The sequence below is a fragment of the Sardina pilchardus genome, chromosome 15 (genome assembly GCF_963854185.1).
Source record: "Sardina pilchardus chromosome 15, fSarPil1.1, whole genome shotgun sequence".
Classification (NCBI taxonomy): Eukaryota; Metazoa; Chordata; class Actinopteri; order Clupeiformes; family Clupeidae; genus Sardina; species Sardina pilchardus.
This window is the reverse complement of record NC_085008.1, coordinates 4,056,526-4,071,719: the sequence shown is the minus strand read 5'-3', so window position 1 is coordinate 4,071,719 and position 15,194 is coordinate 4,056,526. Positions and strand designations below refer to the sequence as shown.

The following is a 15,194-nucleotide window of genomic DNA, read 5'->3' as shown; positions in this document are numbered from 1 at the left end:
TAAAAACAGTATACTGCAGACGTGCATGTGAAATATAATCAAAAGTTTAACATTTTAAAGTTGGAATCAGAATTTGGTGCTTTGAAGAGGAGCAAAGCTTCAAAGCAGGTCTCTCTGCTATGAGAACAACATCCTTGCTCCACGCCCGCCCAGCATTCAGATTGTGTATTCAATTCAACTTCAGTAAGGAAATGTGTTGGAGGTGGGGCCAGAGCTGTTTAGGCCATGAAAACAAAAGAATGAGAGGGATTTCTTATTATAGCTCTTGTCGCAATTGAATTTGGTCACCACTTAAACATTCTTCCAGATCCGCTGGTATGTACTAACAAATTAGCACATACACTTTGTTTCTAATGAGGCAATTTCATTTAAATATTAATTTAATGTTATGTTTAATGACAGAAGTATTTTGCAGTACTATGAGTATGTGATGCTGTGTATCAGTGAATATTATTTGTACTTTAACTAGAGCTGTCAAGCGATTACAAAATAATTAATTGCATAAAATTGCATAATTATCCTGGTTATTTCTGGAAATTATTTCATTTCCTAATCTGATGAAATTGTACACAATTTATTGATATTAAGTGCAACACGGCTATTTTACACAGAAAACATCTACAGCAACTGTTGCTAATTCATTGTTTAGGAATTTTGACAAAACCAAAGTTAAAATAGGATAGCCATCAAGCAGCTAAAACATAACAGCCAATTATTTAGAACAGGCTGACAGTCATTAACCATAATATATGTTGTGTTACAGAATATGATGTTGCATGGAGGAATAGACAAAACACATGCAGTGTAGCCTACAGACTTTTTACTTTCACATTATGTTCTTTTGAAAATAATTAACAAACATTTACATTAGGCTTATGCACAAAATATGATTTAGCAAAATAATTGTCATATTTTGCTGAAGTGTCAGGAGGCTGCACTCTGGAGAGCAAAGAGGAAATCTAGGCTTACTTTTAACCCTTAAGAGTGTACCGTCACACCGGTGTGTTTGGAATGTTGGAAAATGAACATTCTAAAGAATGTCTGGGTTCATTGAATTCTACATAGAATTTTAGAACGTTGAATTGTTGCGGAATGGAATCTTGGGTTAGAATGTTCAAAACCCACCCTTTTAAATAGCTCCTGTAAGTGAAATGTTAGTGCTGCCATCAAACACTGAAAAAACTTTACACCTAGCATTGACAGAACTGGAGGGAAGAGAATTATGAGAAAAAAAAATTCTCACTTTAAAAAATTAACAACTATTTATTGGCTAAATTTGGGTGCCCCCTCTGTCCTTTGCCCTATACGCACAGGGCTTGATGAGCGTGGTGGGAGCGGCGGTACTGTTTACATTAGTCGAAATGGTATTCTGCAATAAGTCCATTTTAGAGAATTCATAAAATGGTGAACACTCTCTCTTAAGATATTCATGTCTACTAACTCAGTATTTTATCTTTTTAAGGAACATGTTTTTGGGGATCATCTGGCTCTTGACCTCGCCACAAGTTTGCTCAACTCAGCTATGTGGAAAATCAACAACATGCTCTTCTTGCATAGATATCTATTCAGACCCAGTGCCTTCAATGCATTTGTTAAATATCAGCTCTATAAAAGTGTTGTTTCTCGGTAGGATTGAGGTAATTCCGGAAAAGGCCTTCATAAAGAACCCTCAGCTTGAGAGAGTGGAATTTATGGGCACCTCTACTTCTTCTGTAGAGGCAGGAGCCTTTCAGGGTTTATCTGATCTCAAGACTTTGGAGATTTCTGGCACCAATCTCATCTCACTTCCAAATGAAACTTTTAACAATCTCAAACAACTTGACACAATGTACTTGACACAAAATAAAATTGAGAATATTACGGAAAAGTTGTTCAGTGGTCTTACAAAACTTAGAGATCTTAGACTGAATTCTAATAATATTGCCTCAATTTCCATGAGGGCTTTTGATGATCTGGAGCAACTTCAGACACTTGATCTGTCTAAGAACAACCTTAGCAACTTCCCAAAAAAACTTTTCTTGCAGCTTAGAAACCTTAAATTACTCAATCTGTTTAAAAACAACATGTCCAAAATTCCAGATGATATTTGGTCGGGGGATCTTACTAATCTGGAGGAAATTAATATACAAGAAAACAAAATCAGATCTCTACATGCTAGTTTAAAACCCCATGAAAAGCTTGAACGACTATTTTTAGGCTATAATCACCTGAATGAACTGCCCAAAGAGGCAGTTTCTCACCTCCCAGTTCTTAAAATATTGGGTTTACAGAAAAATAATATTACCTCCTTTTCCCAAGGAGTATTCAGTAGCCTTGCACAGCTTGAATTGCTGGACATTTCCAATAATAAGATTGAAAACCTGCCTCAAGGAGTTTTTGAGGGTCTTGGAAATTTAAAAGAACTCAATCTGGAGGGTAATCGTATACACTCTTTAAAGGCTGAGGACTTCTCTCTTCCATCTTTGCAGACTCTAAAACTATCCAAGAATAACCTGAAGTCACTTACTGGTGTTCTTGAGGTGTTTGGGAAAATTGAAAATGTTAATCTAGATGATAATCCTTGGCACTGTGACTGCAAAATGAGTGATTACTTGGAAAAACCGTACAATTTCGAAATATTTTGTATGTGTCCAGAGACACTAAAGAAACAAAATCTTAGATATTTGACCAAACATTCAATATGCCCCGACACGACATCACCTGCAAAATCTGCAAAATCGCCTGATGCTTCAAAACCGCCTGATGCTTCAAAACCATCAGATGGTTCAAAAACGCCAGATGCTTCAAAACCATCAGATGGTTCAAAAACGCCAGATGCTTCCAAATCACCCAATGTTTCACAACCCCCATCTGACTATTATCAAACTGGACCTACAAAGGAGCCTACAAGTTCTAATGGTAATACTTTTTTATTTGATCTTTTTTCATCCATTTTTGATGTGTAGGACTATTATTATGTTAATAAGAATTGGAATATGCAAAGTGTATGCTTATGTTCCCTGTTTTTTGTTAAACTAATGATTTAAGGATACATCTCATGCCATTTGTGGTTCTCTGCCTTTACTGATATTTTATAAATTCATATTCAACATTTGGCTGAACAGAAGTGAGCAGAAAGTCTATTTGGTGAGCCTCTAGCCAGGGTTATGAAGTGCTAAACAGGGATTAGCCAGGACAGGAGTAGCATAGGCAGGAGTCAAGTATCTATTCCTAACCAAGGAAGATATGAGGTACAGTACAGTATAAGGGGAAGTGGTGAGTTTCAATATTATTCCTACATAATATTCTAGTTTTATGGTAGTGTAACCTAAGTAGGGCAACATACATTTTGTGGTTGCCACAGGGGCAACCAGGAGTGAGGAATTGGTTGCAACTGGGCAACCATTATTGTCGAGCCCTGAGGAATACTCTGGCGCATCAGGGGCCTGTTAGCATTCTATAGGCCTGCATTATCCCGCTTATTACACGGCTACATCGTGGCTTTTGCTAAGAAACTAGTAGTTTGCAACACAAGCTGAACTTCAACAAACAATCAAACATTCTTTAGAATGTAGCTCATCAACCATCTGCTTTCACTTCTGAATGAAGTTTCATTGCAAGAAGAGATCAGACTACTTGGGGAGTGATATGAAATGAATAAGAAGCACAAAACCCATTTTCCTTGACAGCACTCTGTTATACAGTAGGCCTACTTAGCAACAGTCTGTTATCGAGAATTATTCCACTGCTCGGTTGAGTTTCCCATTGTCCTGCGTTCTATAAGGGTGTGCATTAACTTTAGATATACGCACGGCTATGAAGTAGTTCCATTGTTTTTGGCCTTATCGCACTTGAATATTAATTCGCCAAACTCGTTGTGAAGTTTAAATGCACTGTCACGTTACATACAAGCTGTAAAATACAGACGTTCAGATCATAGTAACGTTTAGCATATGACAGAGGTGTCATTTAGCTAGTTAGGTGGCAGTAGGCTAAGAAAAATAGCAATCTTTCAAAGTTAACGTTCATCAGAATCCTGGGATATGCCAGCTTGACAACGGGAGATTAGAACTAACGACTGGCTTTTGGCCATAGCAACCATCCATTTAGAACTAGTAACCGCAGTTTGAGAAATGAGTTGAAATGTGTCTGGGAAAAGTAGTTCTACAAACAATACAGTTCTAGCGATTAAAACATTTTATTCCACTGCTCGGTTGAGTTTCCCATTGTCCTGCGTTCTATAAGGGTGTGCATTAACTTTAGATATACGCACGGCTATGAAGTAGTTCCAATTTGTTGGCCGTATCACACTTGAATATTAATTCGCCAAACTTGTTGTGAAGTTTAAATGCACTGTCACGTTACACAGAAGCTGTAAAATACAGACATTCAGATCATAGTAACGTTTAGCATATGACAGAGGTGCCATTTAGCTAGTTAGGTGGCAGTAGGCTAAGAAAAATAGCAATCTTTCAAAGTTAACGTTCATCAGAATCTTGGGATATGCCAGCTTGACAACGGGAGATTAGAACTAACGACTGGCTTTTGGCCATAGCAACCATCCATTTAGAACTAGTAACCACAGTTTGAGAAATTAGTTGAAATGTTTCTGGGGAAAGTAGTTCTAGTTCTACAAACAAAACAGTTCTAGCGATTAAAACATTTACATTAGCACCGGAAACGAACACAACGCAGTGGCAACAGTGGAATAAGCGGGATAATGGACTTCACGCCGTGCGGTTATTCAAAGTTAATGCACTTTTCTAGACGGAACGTCCCTCCGCTTCGCGTCGGGCCGTATCACCGTCTAGAACGTGCATTAACTTTGAATAACCGCACGGCGTGTCGTCCATTATCCCGTACTAAATTAGCACCGGAAACTAACACAACGCAATGGCAACAGTGGAATAAGCGGGATAATGGACTTCACGCCGTGCGGTTATTCAAAGTTAATGCACTTTTCTAGACGGAACGTCCCTCCGCTTCGCGTCGGGCCGTATCACCGTCTAGAACGTGCATTAACTTTGAATAACCGCACGGCGTGTCGTCCATTATCCCGTACATATCAGATCTCCGAACGTTGGGAAGCCACATTCAAGTGAATGGAGCATCCTGCAGCATTATGAAGAGCCGTGTAATAATGCCCATACCCTACCGTCTCATCTTTTGTTGTGTAGCTTAATAGATAGTGGTACTAATGTACATTTCTATCCATTTAGCTTGCATGGTAGCCTATACCTTCTGCCTGAACATGTAGGGATGTCTTTATGTACCAGTGCTGCTTTTTTGAAAAAACACTCAAGTTAAAACATGGGTAAGTGATATTTTGTCCTTCCTCTCCCTCCTCTCCCTTCACCCTCTCTCTCCCCTGTGATCTCTCAGCTGATGGAACAATGATACACAACTGGCCCAATGTTAGTAGGATCATTTTGGCCACCATCGCTCCTCTTCTCATACTGCTGATTCTGTTCATTATTGTACGACTGTACACACGCACCAGGGGTGAGTCCTGTTAAAGGTCACTTTGCATGGAAGCCACACACACCACACACACACACACACACACACAAAAGCAAGCAAACACACACACACACACCCCACCCCATACACACATGTCAATCATTTCTTTTAATTTCATGTCAAACAGTAAGCACAACTAGACAATATGGTTTGACTTTTTAAATGTATTTATTTATTTATTTATTTTTTAAGAACAAACAAGTATTCATTCAAGGTTTCATCACAGTCTTCAATTTGAACTATGCTTTTTGAGTGACAGGTGTCAGAAATGTATTGTGATGTAAATTAGTTGTACAAAGTACAAATGTAAATTGAGTTGTAATTCAAGGCAAATATTGATTCCTTCCTCTGAACAGTCAGCTAGCTATCAGGCGACAGACAATTTATGTAATCTTACATGACCACATTTGTGATACATATAGCCTGCCCTTCCTTGTCCATTATAATGGGTATAGAATAGTGGGACACCCATCATCCACACACACAATACAGATTTATTTGCATTCACAGCTCTCAAAATGGTTCTTATATGGTTTATATATATATATATATGTATGTGTATATATATATATATATATATATATATATAAGAACCCTTTTGAGAGCTGTGAATGCAAATAAATGTTTCCATTGATTCCATTAAAAAGGTCAATCATTTTGGCATTTTGACGTGCAATATTTCTTAAAAATGTTGGATGAGAGATGAACAAGCTTCTTTTTTTATTCCATGTTTCTACCACATTGTCTTGCAACCTTTAGCCATGAGGCAGTGTCATTTTCAGCTAAAGAAGAAACATATTGAGAAAATCAACATTAACATCAACATTAAATCAATATACTAACTGTACACATTGGCCCTCATTTATGAAATGTGTGTATGACCAAAAACAGGCGTACAACCGGCTTGTTTATATGCAAAGTATGGCATTTATCAATGTGAACGTGATTGGTGCTATATACGCTCAAATCTCACATCTAGTCTGAACTCGCGTACGCAAGTTTTTCAGGCTGCATAGCACCGTGCAGCAGTAAATCGGCGGTGGATTAGAAAGTTGAAGAGTTGATTTCATGGACTATCGGACATAACACCTTTCCTGTATATGTGCAGCCTATTTGCTGTAATGTAGCATATTATATTGACACATTTGATGGCTTAGGATAGCCATAGGAGATGATTACTTTCTCTTTGCAAACATTCATGAATTAGATATTTCAATTATGTATAGTATGATGCGTTCAGCTGGACGTCACTGTGGCTCGAGATCACTAATGATCTCTTTTGGACGTATAATGCACCTTCATGTCGTAAATTCAAGGGGCGAGGCCATTAAAACGAGCATATATAGGGGCGTGATATTTAAATCACGTTGTTGTTTCCAGCCGCCACATTTATCAACACACGTTTATTCTTACACTGAAATTGGACTGATACGAAAGTTTGATGAATCACACATGAGCCCCGTCGTAATATGATTTCTGCGCTCAGATGTACGCTGGTTTCTACGCTCGGTTGATAAATGAGGGCCACTGTGCGGAATGTGCTTTCTGGATGTAACATTTTTTCACTATTTTAGGTTATAGTGTACGTCATGTGGATCCCAGACTCAGACCCATAAAACTAGTAGATGAAGACAACTGCAAGGTAGTATTTTTCTTCGTCTTTGTTTCCTATGTGTACAAACCCATTTGCTTTATAAAATTAGTTAGGGAATACATACGGCCCTTTGGCAAATTTGGGATTTGTCCTGCAAGTCCGTCTGGCCAAGAGACCATCAAAGTCCATTTCCAATGTCCCTACAACACGCAATACAATCGCTAATCCGGCAAGCATTCTTTCCCTTCATGCTAACCAGGCTTATGCAAAATATAAGCAAAAGGGTCTTCAGGGCAGGCAGTTCAATAATCTGAGATTCAAAAGCTGCTAAAGGAAAAACTTTGTGCTGATAGAATGTATTAGGGTGCTATATCACTTTAGGGTCACCTCTGGCGAATTGTGAACATGATGGGTTAACTGATAGGGCTGTAGATTGCCCTCACGTTCGACTGATTCTAGAGCGACAACATTTTCAGGTCAATGCTGGCCATAGGTTCGAATGGCTCAGTGGACAATGGCTTGCAGAACAAGAGAAAAGTCCCTTTGTGGGACTGTTACAGAGTGCGGTAGGCTTAAGCACCTAGCACCCTTGACAAAGTGGACTGCCAGTGGGTGAGCACCACGTGTCACACCAGACTAGCCTAAATGACAGGTGGATATACTGTAGCCGCCAAGAGGGAGAGAGGGACGTAGTTAAGCAATAAGCCCCGAAAGCCATGGTTTAATGTAGAACAGTTAAGGGGGGCGTTGGCACGCTGCGAAGCGAAGTAAAACCCCCTTTAGCTGTTCTAAATTCAGCATAAACCACGGACTCGAGTGGCTTATTGCTCTTCTAAAACGTCTACTATGTCGATCTAGCAAGATTTCATGAAACAAAGGCACATCAACGAAAAATGTAACGATGTATTAATAGATAATCATTCGTCCACCAAGAAATATATTCCCTCCATATGAGTGGTTACGCTGGAATTTACAACGGCATCGAACGCGATTCAGCCAATCATAATCAAGGACCGGAACTATTCGTTTTAGAAAGACGGATGGCCCTACTCAAATATACTGTAGGAAGGTCAGTATCACCTCTATCAAACATGTTGATGGATCGTGGTTGTGCTCTCCACACCAGGCAAACACACATCACTTTAGAGCATAGAGAGAGCTAGTGGAGTGTGCTCTGGAACTCTGTATTGTTTCAACGAGTGAGGTTGGGGAGCCTCCAGTCAAAATTGTTTCTGTTCAGTGGTCAGGCTGCCAATGCCAAATGGGTGTGGGTGCCATACTGTCCCGGAGAGTCCACGGTTCACCATGTAATAGGGAAAAGGAGTCTGCAAACCACAATTGAGCTTGGCTACTGGGGGGGCTACCAGGATTACTGAGTGCTTCTCCATCTGAATCCTGTTCAGCACATGATGGAGAAGAGCGCTAAGTGTAGAGCAGCGACTGGGGCCCTCCCTGTCGAGAACCACCGCTGGCAATGAACTCATGGCATGAACAGATCCACCAGGGCTTCCCCAAATTTATCCCATAGAGAATTCTCCGCTCTCTGTTGATCGGACCCCCTCCTGAAGAGGTCTCTGCCGTAATACTTAATGCCGGGCAGGTGTGCTGAAATGACAACAACTGACCCTGCGCCCAAATAAGGCATTTCGGTGCCAGATGGTGCATCTGTACAGACCAGAGACCACCCTGGCAATTTATGTGGGCTACTGTGGCTGTTTTGTCCATTCTGATCAGAACGTGACAGCCCATCAGACACAGTGAAACATTTTTCATTGCAAGGTAAACTGTGAGTACTGTAGCTCTAGAGCATTTATGTGTCGGGCTTGTAATTTCGACCACAGCCCGCTAATTGACTCGCCAACACGGTCACATATGGCTCCCCATAAACGAGGTGTCTGTCGTCACTACCCTAGGAGTTTCTCCACTGTGAGAAGGCTTGCCCATTTGGGGTTGACGCATAGTAGCCCCAGCGGTGTGGCTATTGCACACGTGCCCCAATTTTGAATTGGCCACGCAAGTTTTTGGTGCTTGCATTATAATACGGTGGGACTTGGTAGTCATGGGTAGAACACAGAGGGAGCATGGAGTGCCCAGTCCCTTGGTGGACGTCACCAACTTTTGTGGTGGGTGGCACACTGAATCGAGAGCAGCTTAGGGGCGTATTGTGAACTAGCCTGCAAAGCAAGAGCAGGCTCTTCACCTGGGCATGGACCAGCCTCTACCTACAACAACGCTGTCCCGTTACGGGATGCAGGACAGGGCTCGGCACTGTGTAGAACACTAACGTTGGCTATTTCTGTGGCTGCTGAGGCGCCAGAGGGTGACCAATCGATGCACTGTTGAATTCTCTGCCTACAAGGGAGGGGGTCTGTGGTGTGCCAATGAGTCCTTTTGAGCTGACTCATTTCTCTTACATGACTCCGACTTCAACTTTGAATAAGCTGGTCGAGGAGCCGATTAACCACGAATGCCGTTGCAATGCTATGAGTCAATCATCCCTTGTGTATGTTTCGTCAGCTTCGAGAGGCACAGGGCCAAGTCAAGTCTGCTATTTGTGCTTCACATGACAAGCAAGTCTATTCTACAGTAATTTCCCGAATCTAAGCTGAATTATGTATAAGCCGCAGGACAGTGTTTTATGCAAGTTAAAAGAAACAAAACCATATCAACGCCGTATTAACTGGCCCCCTGCATTATCATAGCTGAAGACATTTAGCAAAATCAATGTATAAACCGTGGCTAATAGTCGATAAATTACGGTATTCTATGCTCTGCATCCTCCGACCCTAAGAGGAGTGGGAACATCTGAGCGTTGAGTTACGTTTTACCACTGTCTCTTTATTATTTCCAATGTGATCCCTGACCCTGACTAACATGACTTTTAATTACTTTAATTGTGGACCCTCTATTTGCCAAACCTACCCACAGTAGATATAACTCCCACAATGCAATTACTATGCAGAAGTATCACTTAGTACAAGTCCTGACCCATTTATGCAGGATTTAACATACAATGCATTAAACAACTTATTAACCTTGTTACATTAACATGTTTGTGTTTCAGTTATTGTTTGTCCACGAACTTCCAGAGACGATTTCTCCTCCAGAGCGGTCAGCAGTGCCATAACATAATAGAAGAGGCAGGTGATCGGATAAGATTTTAAAATGACATTTTATATTTTATTACGATTGCTGCTAGCATAGCTAGCGTAGTGGTCATATACTGTAGGTATTGTGAAGTTCTTGTTATTATGAAGTTCATACTTCCGACACCCAGAACACTGAAACACCGAGGCACTGTTACGTCCTCTGCCACCTCTAGGTGTCACAGTTTCCTCCCTGTCCTTTTGGCTGCTCTGCCTGTGTTTTGTTCACCTTTGTTCAGGTGTGACCTGTGGGCGGAGTTTCGGCCTTTATACCTGCGCCTGGCGCCTCTGCTCGAGGCCTTCCTTTGTTCTTCACTTTGTGTTGGCCATTGACCAGACCGGGTGTTCTCCGCGCCATAGGCTTCGCCGTCGTTGCTATTATGTTTATTGTTGTTTATCCCCGTTAAGCCTTATAACATATATTTGTATCATTTATCCTTTTCTTCTGTAATAAATAACCCCTAGACTGACGAGCTCCTTGACTTTTGGTCATTGTGTTGCATTCAGCGTGGCTGGCTGTAACATAATGGGGTCTACGTCCTTTGTTAGAACCTTTTTGATAGAACGCGGCAAGTTTTTGTGAATGCGACTTTTGGTGAGTATAACATTTTTCTGGATGTATTAGCGTGTATCCCAATCAGGTAGCCGCCGGGTAGACACAGAGTCTACCACTTTATTATTTTAGTTATTTGTTTTTGGTGGTAGTCCTTATTCGGTCCGTTTCGGAGGCTTGCAGTAGACTGCACCATCGGGCTGCTGCATCCTCACGGGTTTGACGGATAACGTATGCCGGGTAGGGAACCCACTGAAGATTAGCAAGGTTTCAGTTAGATTTTTTGGGATAGGTAAGTAGGGGTTGGGGTGCAGCAGCGAAACATCCAGTTTGTATACTCTTTTGCGTCGCTTTGTGATTTGGTAAGTTTTGCGCACTGCAATTGTGGTGCTTTACAGGTCAGTATAGTCGGGGATTAGACTTTGGGCTGCTGTGGTTTCCGGGTTTTTGACCCTTTCGTTGTCTAAATCTCCTATTGTCCTGTTAGTTTAGTGTTTTGGCGTGATTTCGGCACACCCGAATAGTTTGTGGTCGCTTTTGTAGGGGAAGTTTGCGACCACATAGTTTTGAATTTTGTAATTGCAGCCATTCGATTTTTGTTTGTTTGTCTTAATACATTTCGTGTAAACCATGACTTCTGTGGCACAGGGGTTTGTAGATGATCCATCGGAGGTGGCCTTTCATGGCCTCACCAAGGATCAACTCTTGGAGGTAGCGAACATTCTTGAGATACAATTGTCGAGTGCTGAGAAGCGCTTGAAACATACTATTAAGTCTGTTTTGCTACCATATTTAGTTGAGAAACAAATGTTGCCTGCTTTCGACATGAAAGACGCAATTCGTTTGAAAGAATTGTCGGTCCGTGAGATGGAGTTAGACAAAGAGCGAGAAGAGTTGAGACTCAAAGCTTCCATTAATGAGTTGGAGTTGAGACGGATCGAAATAACTGCATTGGAAGGAAATTTAGATTTGTCTAGTGCGAGGTTCGATATCAGTAAAAACATCAGACTTGTTCCACCGTTTTTGGAGAAAGATGTCGAAAAGTATTTTCCACATTTTGAGAAGGTTGCATCAACCCTCAAGTGGCCCAAAGCGGTTTGGCCTCTTTTACTTCAGTCCGTTCTCACTGGCCGTGCTCAGGAAGTTTATGCGTCTCTCTCCCTGGAAAGTAGCTCTGATTATGATGAGGTTAAAGCATCTATTTTGCGGTGTTATCAGCTTGTCCCCGAAGCCTACAGGCAGCGTTCTCGAGCGAGCTCAGGGTAAAATGAAGCTGTGGTATGACCGTAAGGCTGTTGATCGCCACTTTAAAGTGGGCGATAAGGTTCTAGTGTTGCTACCCATTCTCGGATCTGCGTTGCAAGCTCGTTTTAGCGGTCCGTATGTGGTAGAGCAGAAAGTGTCCGACCGTGACTATGTTGTTTCCACTCCAGATCGGCGCCAGAAGAAGCGCTTGTGTCACGTGAACATGCTGAAACCATTCTATGAGCGCAGTTCAGCTTCTTGTTCGGAGCCGCTTTCCGCTGGCCCCGTGTGTGATTCTCCGCTGTCCACGGATGGTGTGGTGCTGATGTCTGCTTTGGTTGAGGGTAGTGAAGAGGTAGAGAGTAGCCCGTCTCGTGCTGTCGTTGTTGGCCGTTTAAATAACACTGAGATGCTCTCTGTTTTAGCCGACCATCTTCCTCACCTTACAGACACTGAAAAGGCTGATCTCTTGAACATTGTCCATCAGTTCCCAGAGCTTTTTAGCGATGTTCCCAATCAGACTCATGTCATGGAACATGACATTGATGTCGGCTCTGCTAGCCCTATTAAGCAGCACCCATACAGGGTAAATCCGTTGAAGCGAGCTATTCTAAAGAAAGAGGTTGAATACATGCTGGTTAACGACATTGCTGAGCCCAGCATGAGTGCGTGGAGTTCTCCGTGTATTTTAGTGGGAAAGCCGGATGGCACGTTCCGTTTTTGCACGGACTACAGGCGTGTTAATGCAGTCACTAAGCCTGATTGTTATCCACTCCCCAGGCTTGATGACTGCGTTGACCGCGTTGGATCTGCTGTGTTTGTCAGCAAGTTTGATTTGCTTAAGGGGTATTGGCAAATTCCGCTTACGAGGAGGGCTATGGAAATATCCGCTTTCGTTACGCCTGATGATTTTTTGTCTTACAGAGTTATGGCATTCGGAATGCGTAACGCTCCTAGCTCTTTTCAGAGGTTGATTAATACTGTCTTGTCTGGTTTGCCTGACTGTGAGGCCTATTTGGACGATGTGGTTCTTCACAGTGCTTCGTGGCCTGCGCATCTCGACCAGATTCGTGAGCTGTTTCGTCGTCTCTCCGCTGCTAGACTTACCATCAATCTAGCTAAGTGTGAGTTTGGAAGGGCGACAGTCACGTATCTTGGTAGAGTGGTGGGAGGGGGTCAGGTGCGTCCTGTGGATGCAAAGGTCTCTGCGATCTGTGACTTTCCTGCCCCTGTTGATCGCCGTGCGTTGCGCAGATTCCTTGGCATGGTGGGCTATTACCGTGCGTTTTGTAAGAACTTTTCCGCGGTGGTTGCTCCACTTACCGACTTGCTTAGCCCGAAAGTGTGTTATGCCTGGTCCGAACAATGTCAGAAAGCATTTGAGAATGTTAAGGCATTGTTAATATCTGCTCCCGTGTTGGCTGCCCCTGACTTCTCGAAGCCTTTTCTGTTGGCTGTCGATGCGAGTGATTTAGGTGCGGGTGCTGTCCTTCTTCAGAGTGGTGCTGAATCTGTCCATCACCCTGTCTGCTACTTCTCAAAGAAGTTTAACCATCAGCAACAGCGGTATTCGACCATTGAGAAGGAAGCCCTGGCCCTTGTACTTGCAGTCCAGCACTTCGAAGTGTACATCGGCGCTTCAGAGAAAATTGTCGTGTTTAGCGATCACGACCCCTTGAAGTTTCTCTGGCGTATGAGGAACGCTAACCAGCGCCTCATGCGTTGGAGCTTGATCTTACAGCCATTTAACCTCGAGATCAAGCACGTTCGTGGTACTGACAATGTGTTAGCTGACGCTTTGTCAAGAGTGCCATAGTCTGTCTTCATGTCTACGGTTACTCAGTAACCGTAAGTCATGGTTATTTTTTTTTTGTGTGTGTGTTGCTGTTGTGTGTGTGTTTGTTTGTTTTTGTTGTATGTGCGTGCATGTGACTGTTGGTGTGTCTGGTTGTTTGTTTACTTTAATATTACAGTATTACTGTATTTTCTGAAATTGCGTTGCACGCATCCTATGCCATGGATGTGATGCAAAGCATTATGGTGTTGTGTTGTATATAGTTCATAATTATTTTATGGAGACTATAGTCACCATTTTGGTGTGGAGGTGTTACGTCCTCTGCCACCTCTAGGTGTCACAGTTTCCTCCCTGTCCTTTTGGCTGCTCTGCCTGTGTTTTGTTCACCTTTGTTCAGGTGTGACCTGTGGGCGGAGTTTCGGCCTTTATACCTGCGCCTGGCGCCTCTGCTCGAGGCCTTCCTTTGTTCTTCACTTTGTGTTGGCCATTGACCAGACCGGGTGTTCTCCGCGCCATAGGCTTCGCCGTCGTTGCTATTATGTTTATTGTTGTTTATCCCCGTTAAGCCTTATAACATATATTTGTATCATTTATCCTTTTCTTCTGTAATAAATAACCCCTAGACTGACGAGCTCCTTGACTTTTGGTCATTGTGTTGCATTCAGCGTGGCTGGCTGTAACAGGCACATGAAACATGCCACATGTAGCTCTACTAGACTTGTACGGAAAATGTTCGTTTGGTCCCCAGATCCCCAACGAACGGTATAAAATAAATAATTCACGTGTACATTTAGTGACCGTAGCCTACACCCATCGGCCTATAGATGGTGGTGTTGAGCGAAAGGTTGCTGGTAGAGGATAATGAGGAGAGGCGCTATACGAGGCAGAACTGTTTTACACAAACTGCCTCACAAACACACACAGACACATAAACGCACATGCACACATACAGGCACAGGCATAGGCACACAGATATGCATACACAAACACACACACACAGGCACGCACACCTATCGATATTGGCCATTATAACGGCCGATAAATTATTTTTAATTCGGTAAAGGATAACCGAATATTGATCCTTCATATTGGCGTTAAGTAGTTTGTCTATTATGGCACAGCGTCTTCTGCAAGATACACATTCCTTACTCCAGCTTTGTGACTTACAGTATGGATTCATGGTAGGATGATTTTCACCTGAAATGTAATTCCCATTTCTTCTCGAAGCCAAAATAAACTTGAGAATGTTTATCTGACAAGCTTGGTTCTTGCTGGAGGTACACCAGTTTAATGATACATCCATAGGTAAAAATAGTGTTAAAGTTACACTGCGTTAACTACTGTAGCCTCGATCACTCAACC

General features: G+C 42.3%; 1 protein-coding gene across 1 annotated transcript; it reads left to right on the top strand.

Annotated features, from left to right (window-relative positions):
• Nucleotides 1-283: 283 nt before the first annotated feature.
• LOC134101916 (carboxypeptidase N subunit 2-like) lies at nt 284-10,221 on the top strand. Its single transcript, XM_062555809.1, has 5 exons — nt 284-315; nt 1,463-2,898; nt 5,362-5,481; nt 7,074-7,141; nt 10,158-10,221. The coding sequence occupies exons 2-5, from the start codon at nt 1,467-1,469 to the stop codon at nt 10,218-10,220; spliced, it is 1,683 nt and encodes a 560-aa protein (XP_062411793.1). The 5' UTR covers nt 284-315; nt 1,463-1,466; the 3' UTR covers nt 10,221.
• Nucleotides 10,222-15,194: the final 4,973 nt, after the last annotated feature.

What these genes read in the sequence shown, in the direction of transcription:
- LOC134101916 (XM_062555809.1), top strand. Translation starts at nt 1,467, where the DNA reads ATGTTTTTGGGGATCATCTGGCTCTTGACCTCGCCACAAGTTTGCTCA. An exon ending in GGAGCCTACAAGTTCTAATG is followed by an intron (nt 2,899 to 5,361) that starts GTAATACTTTTT and finishes GTGATCTCTCAG; the next exon opens with CTGATGGAACAATGATACAC. An exon ending in ACTGTACACACGCACCAGGG is followed by an intron (nt 5,482 to 7,073) that starts GTGAGTCCTGTT and finishes TCACTATTTTAG; the next exon opens with GTTATAGTGTACGTCATGTG.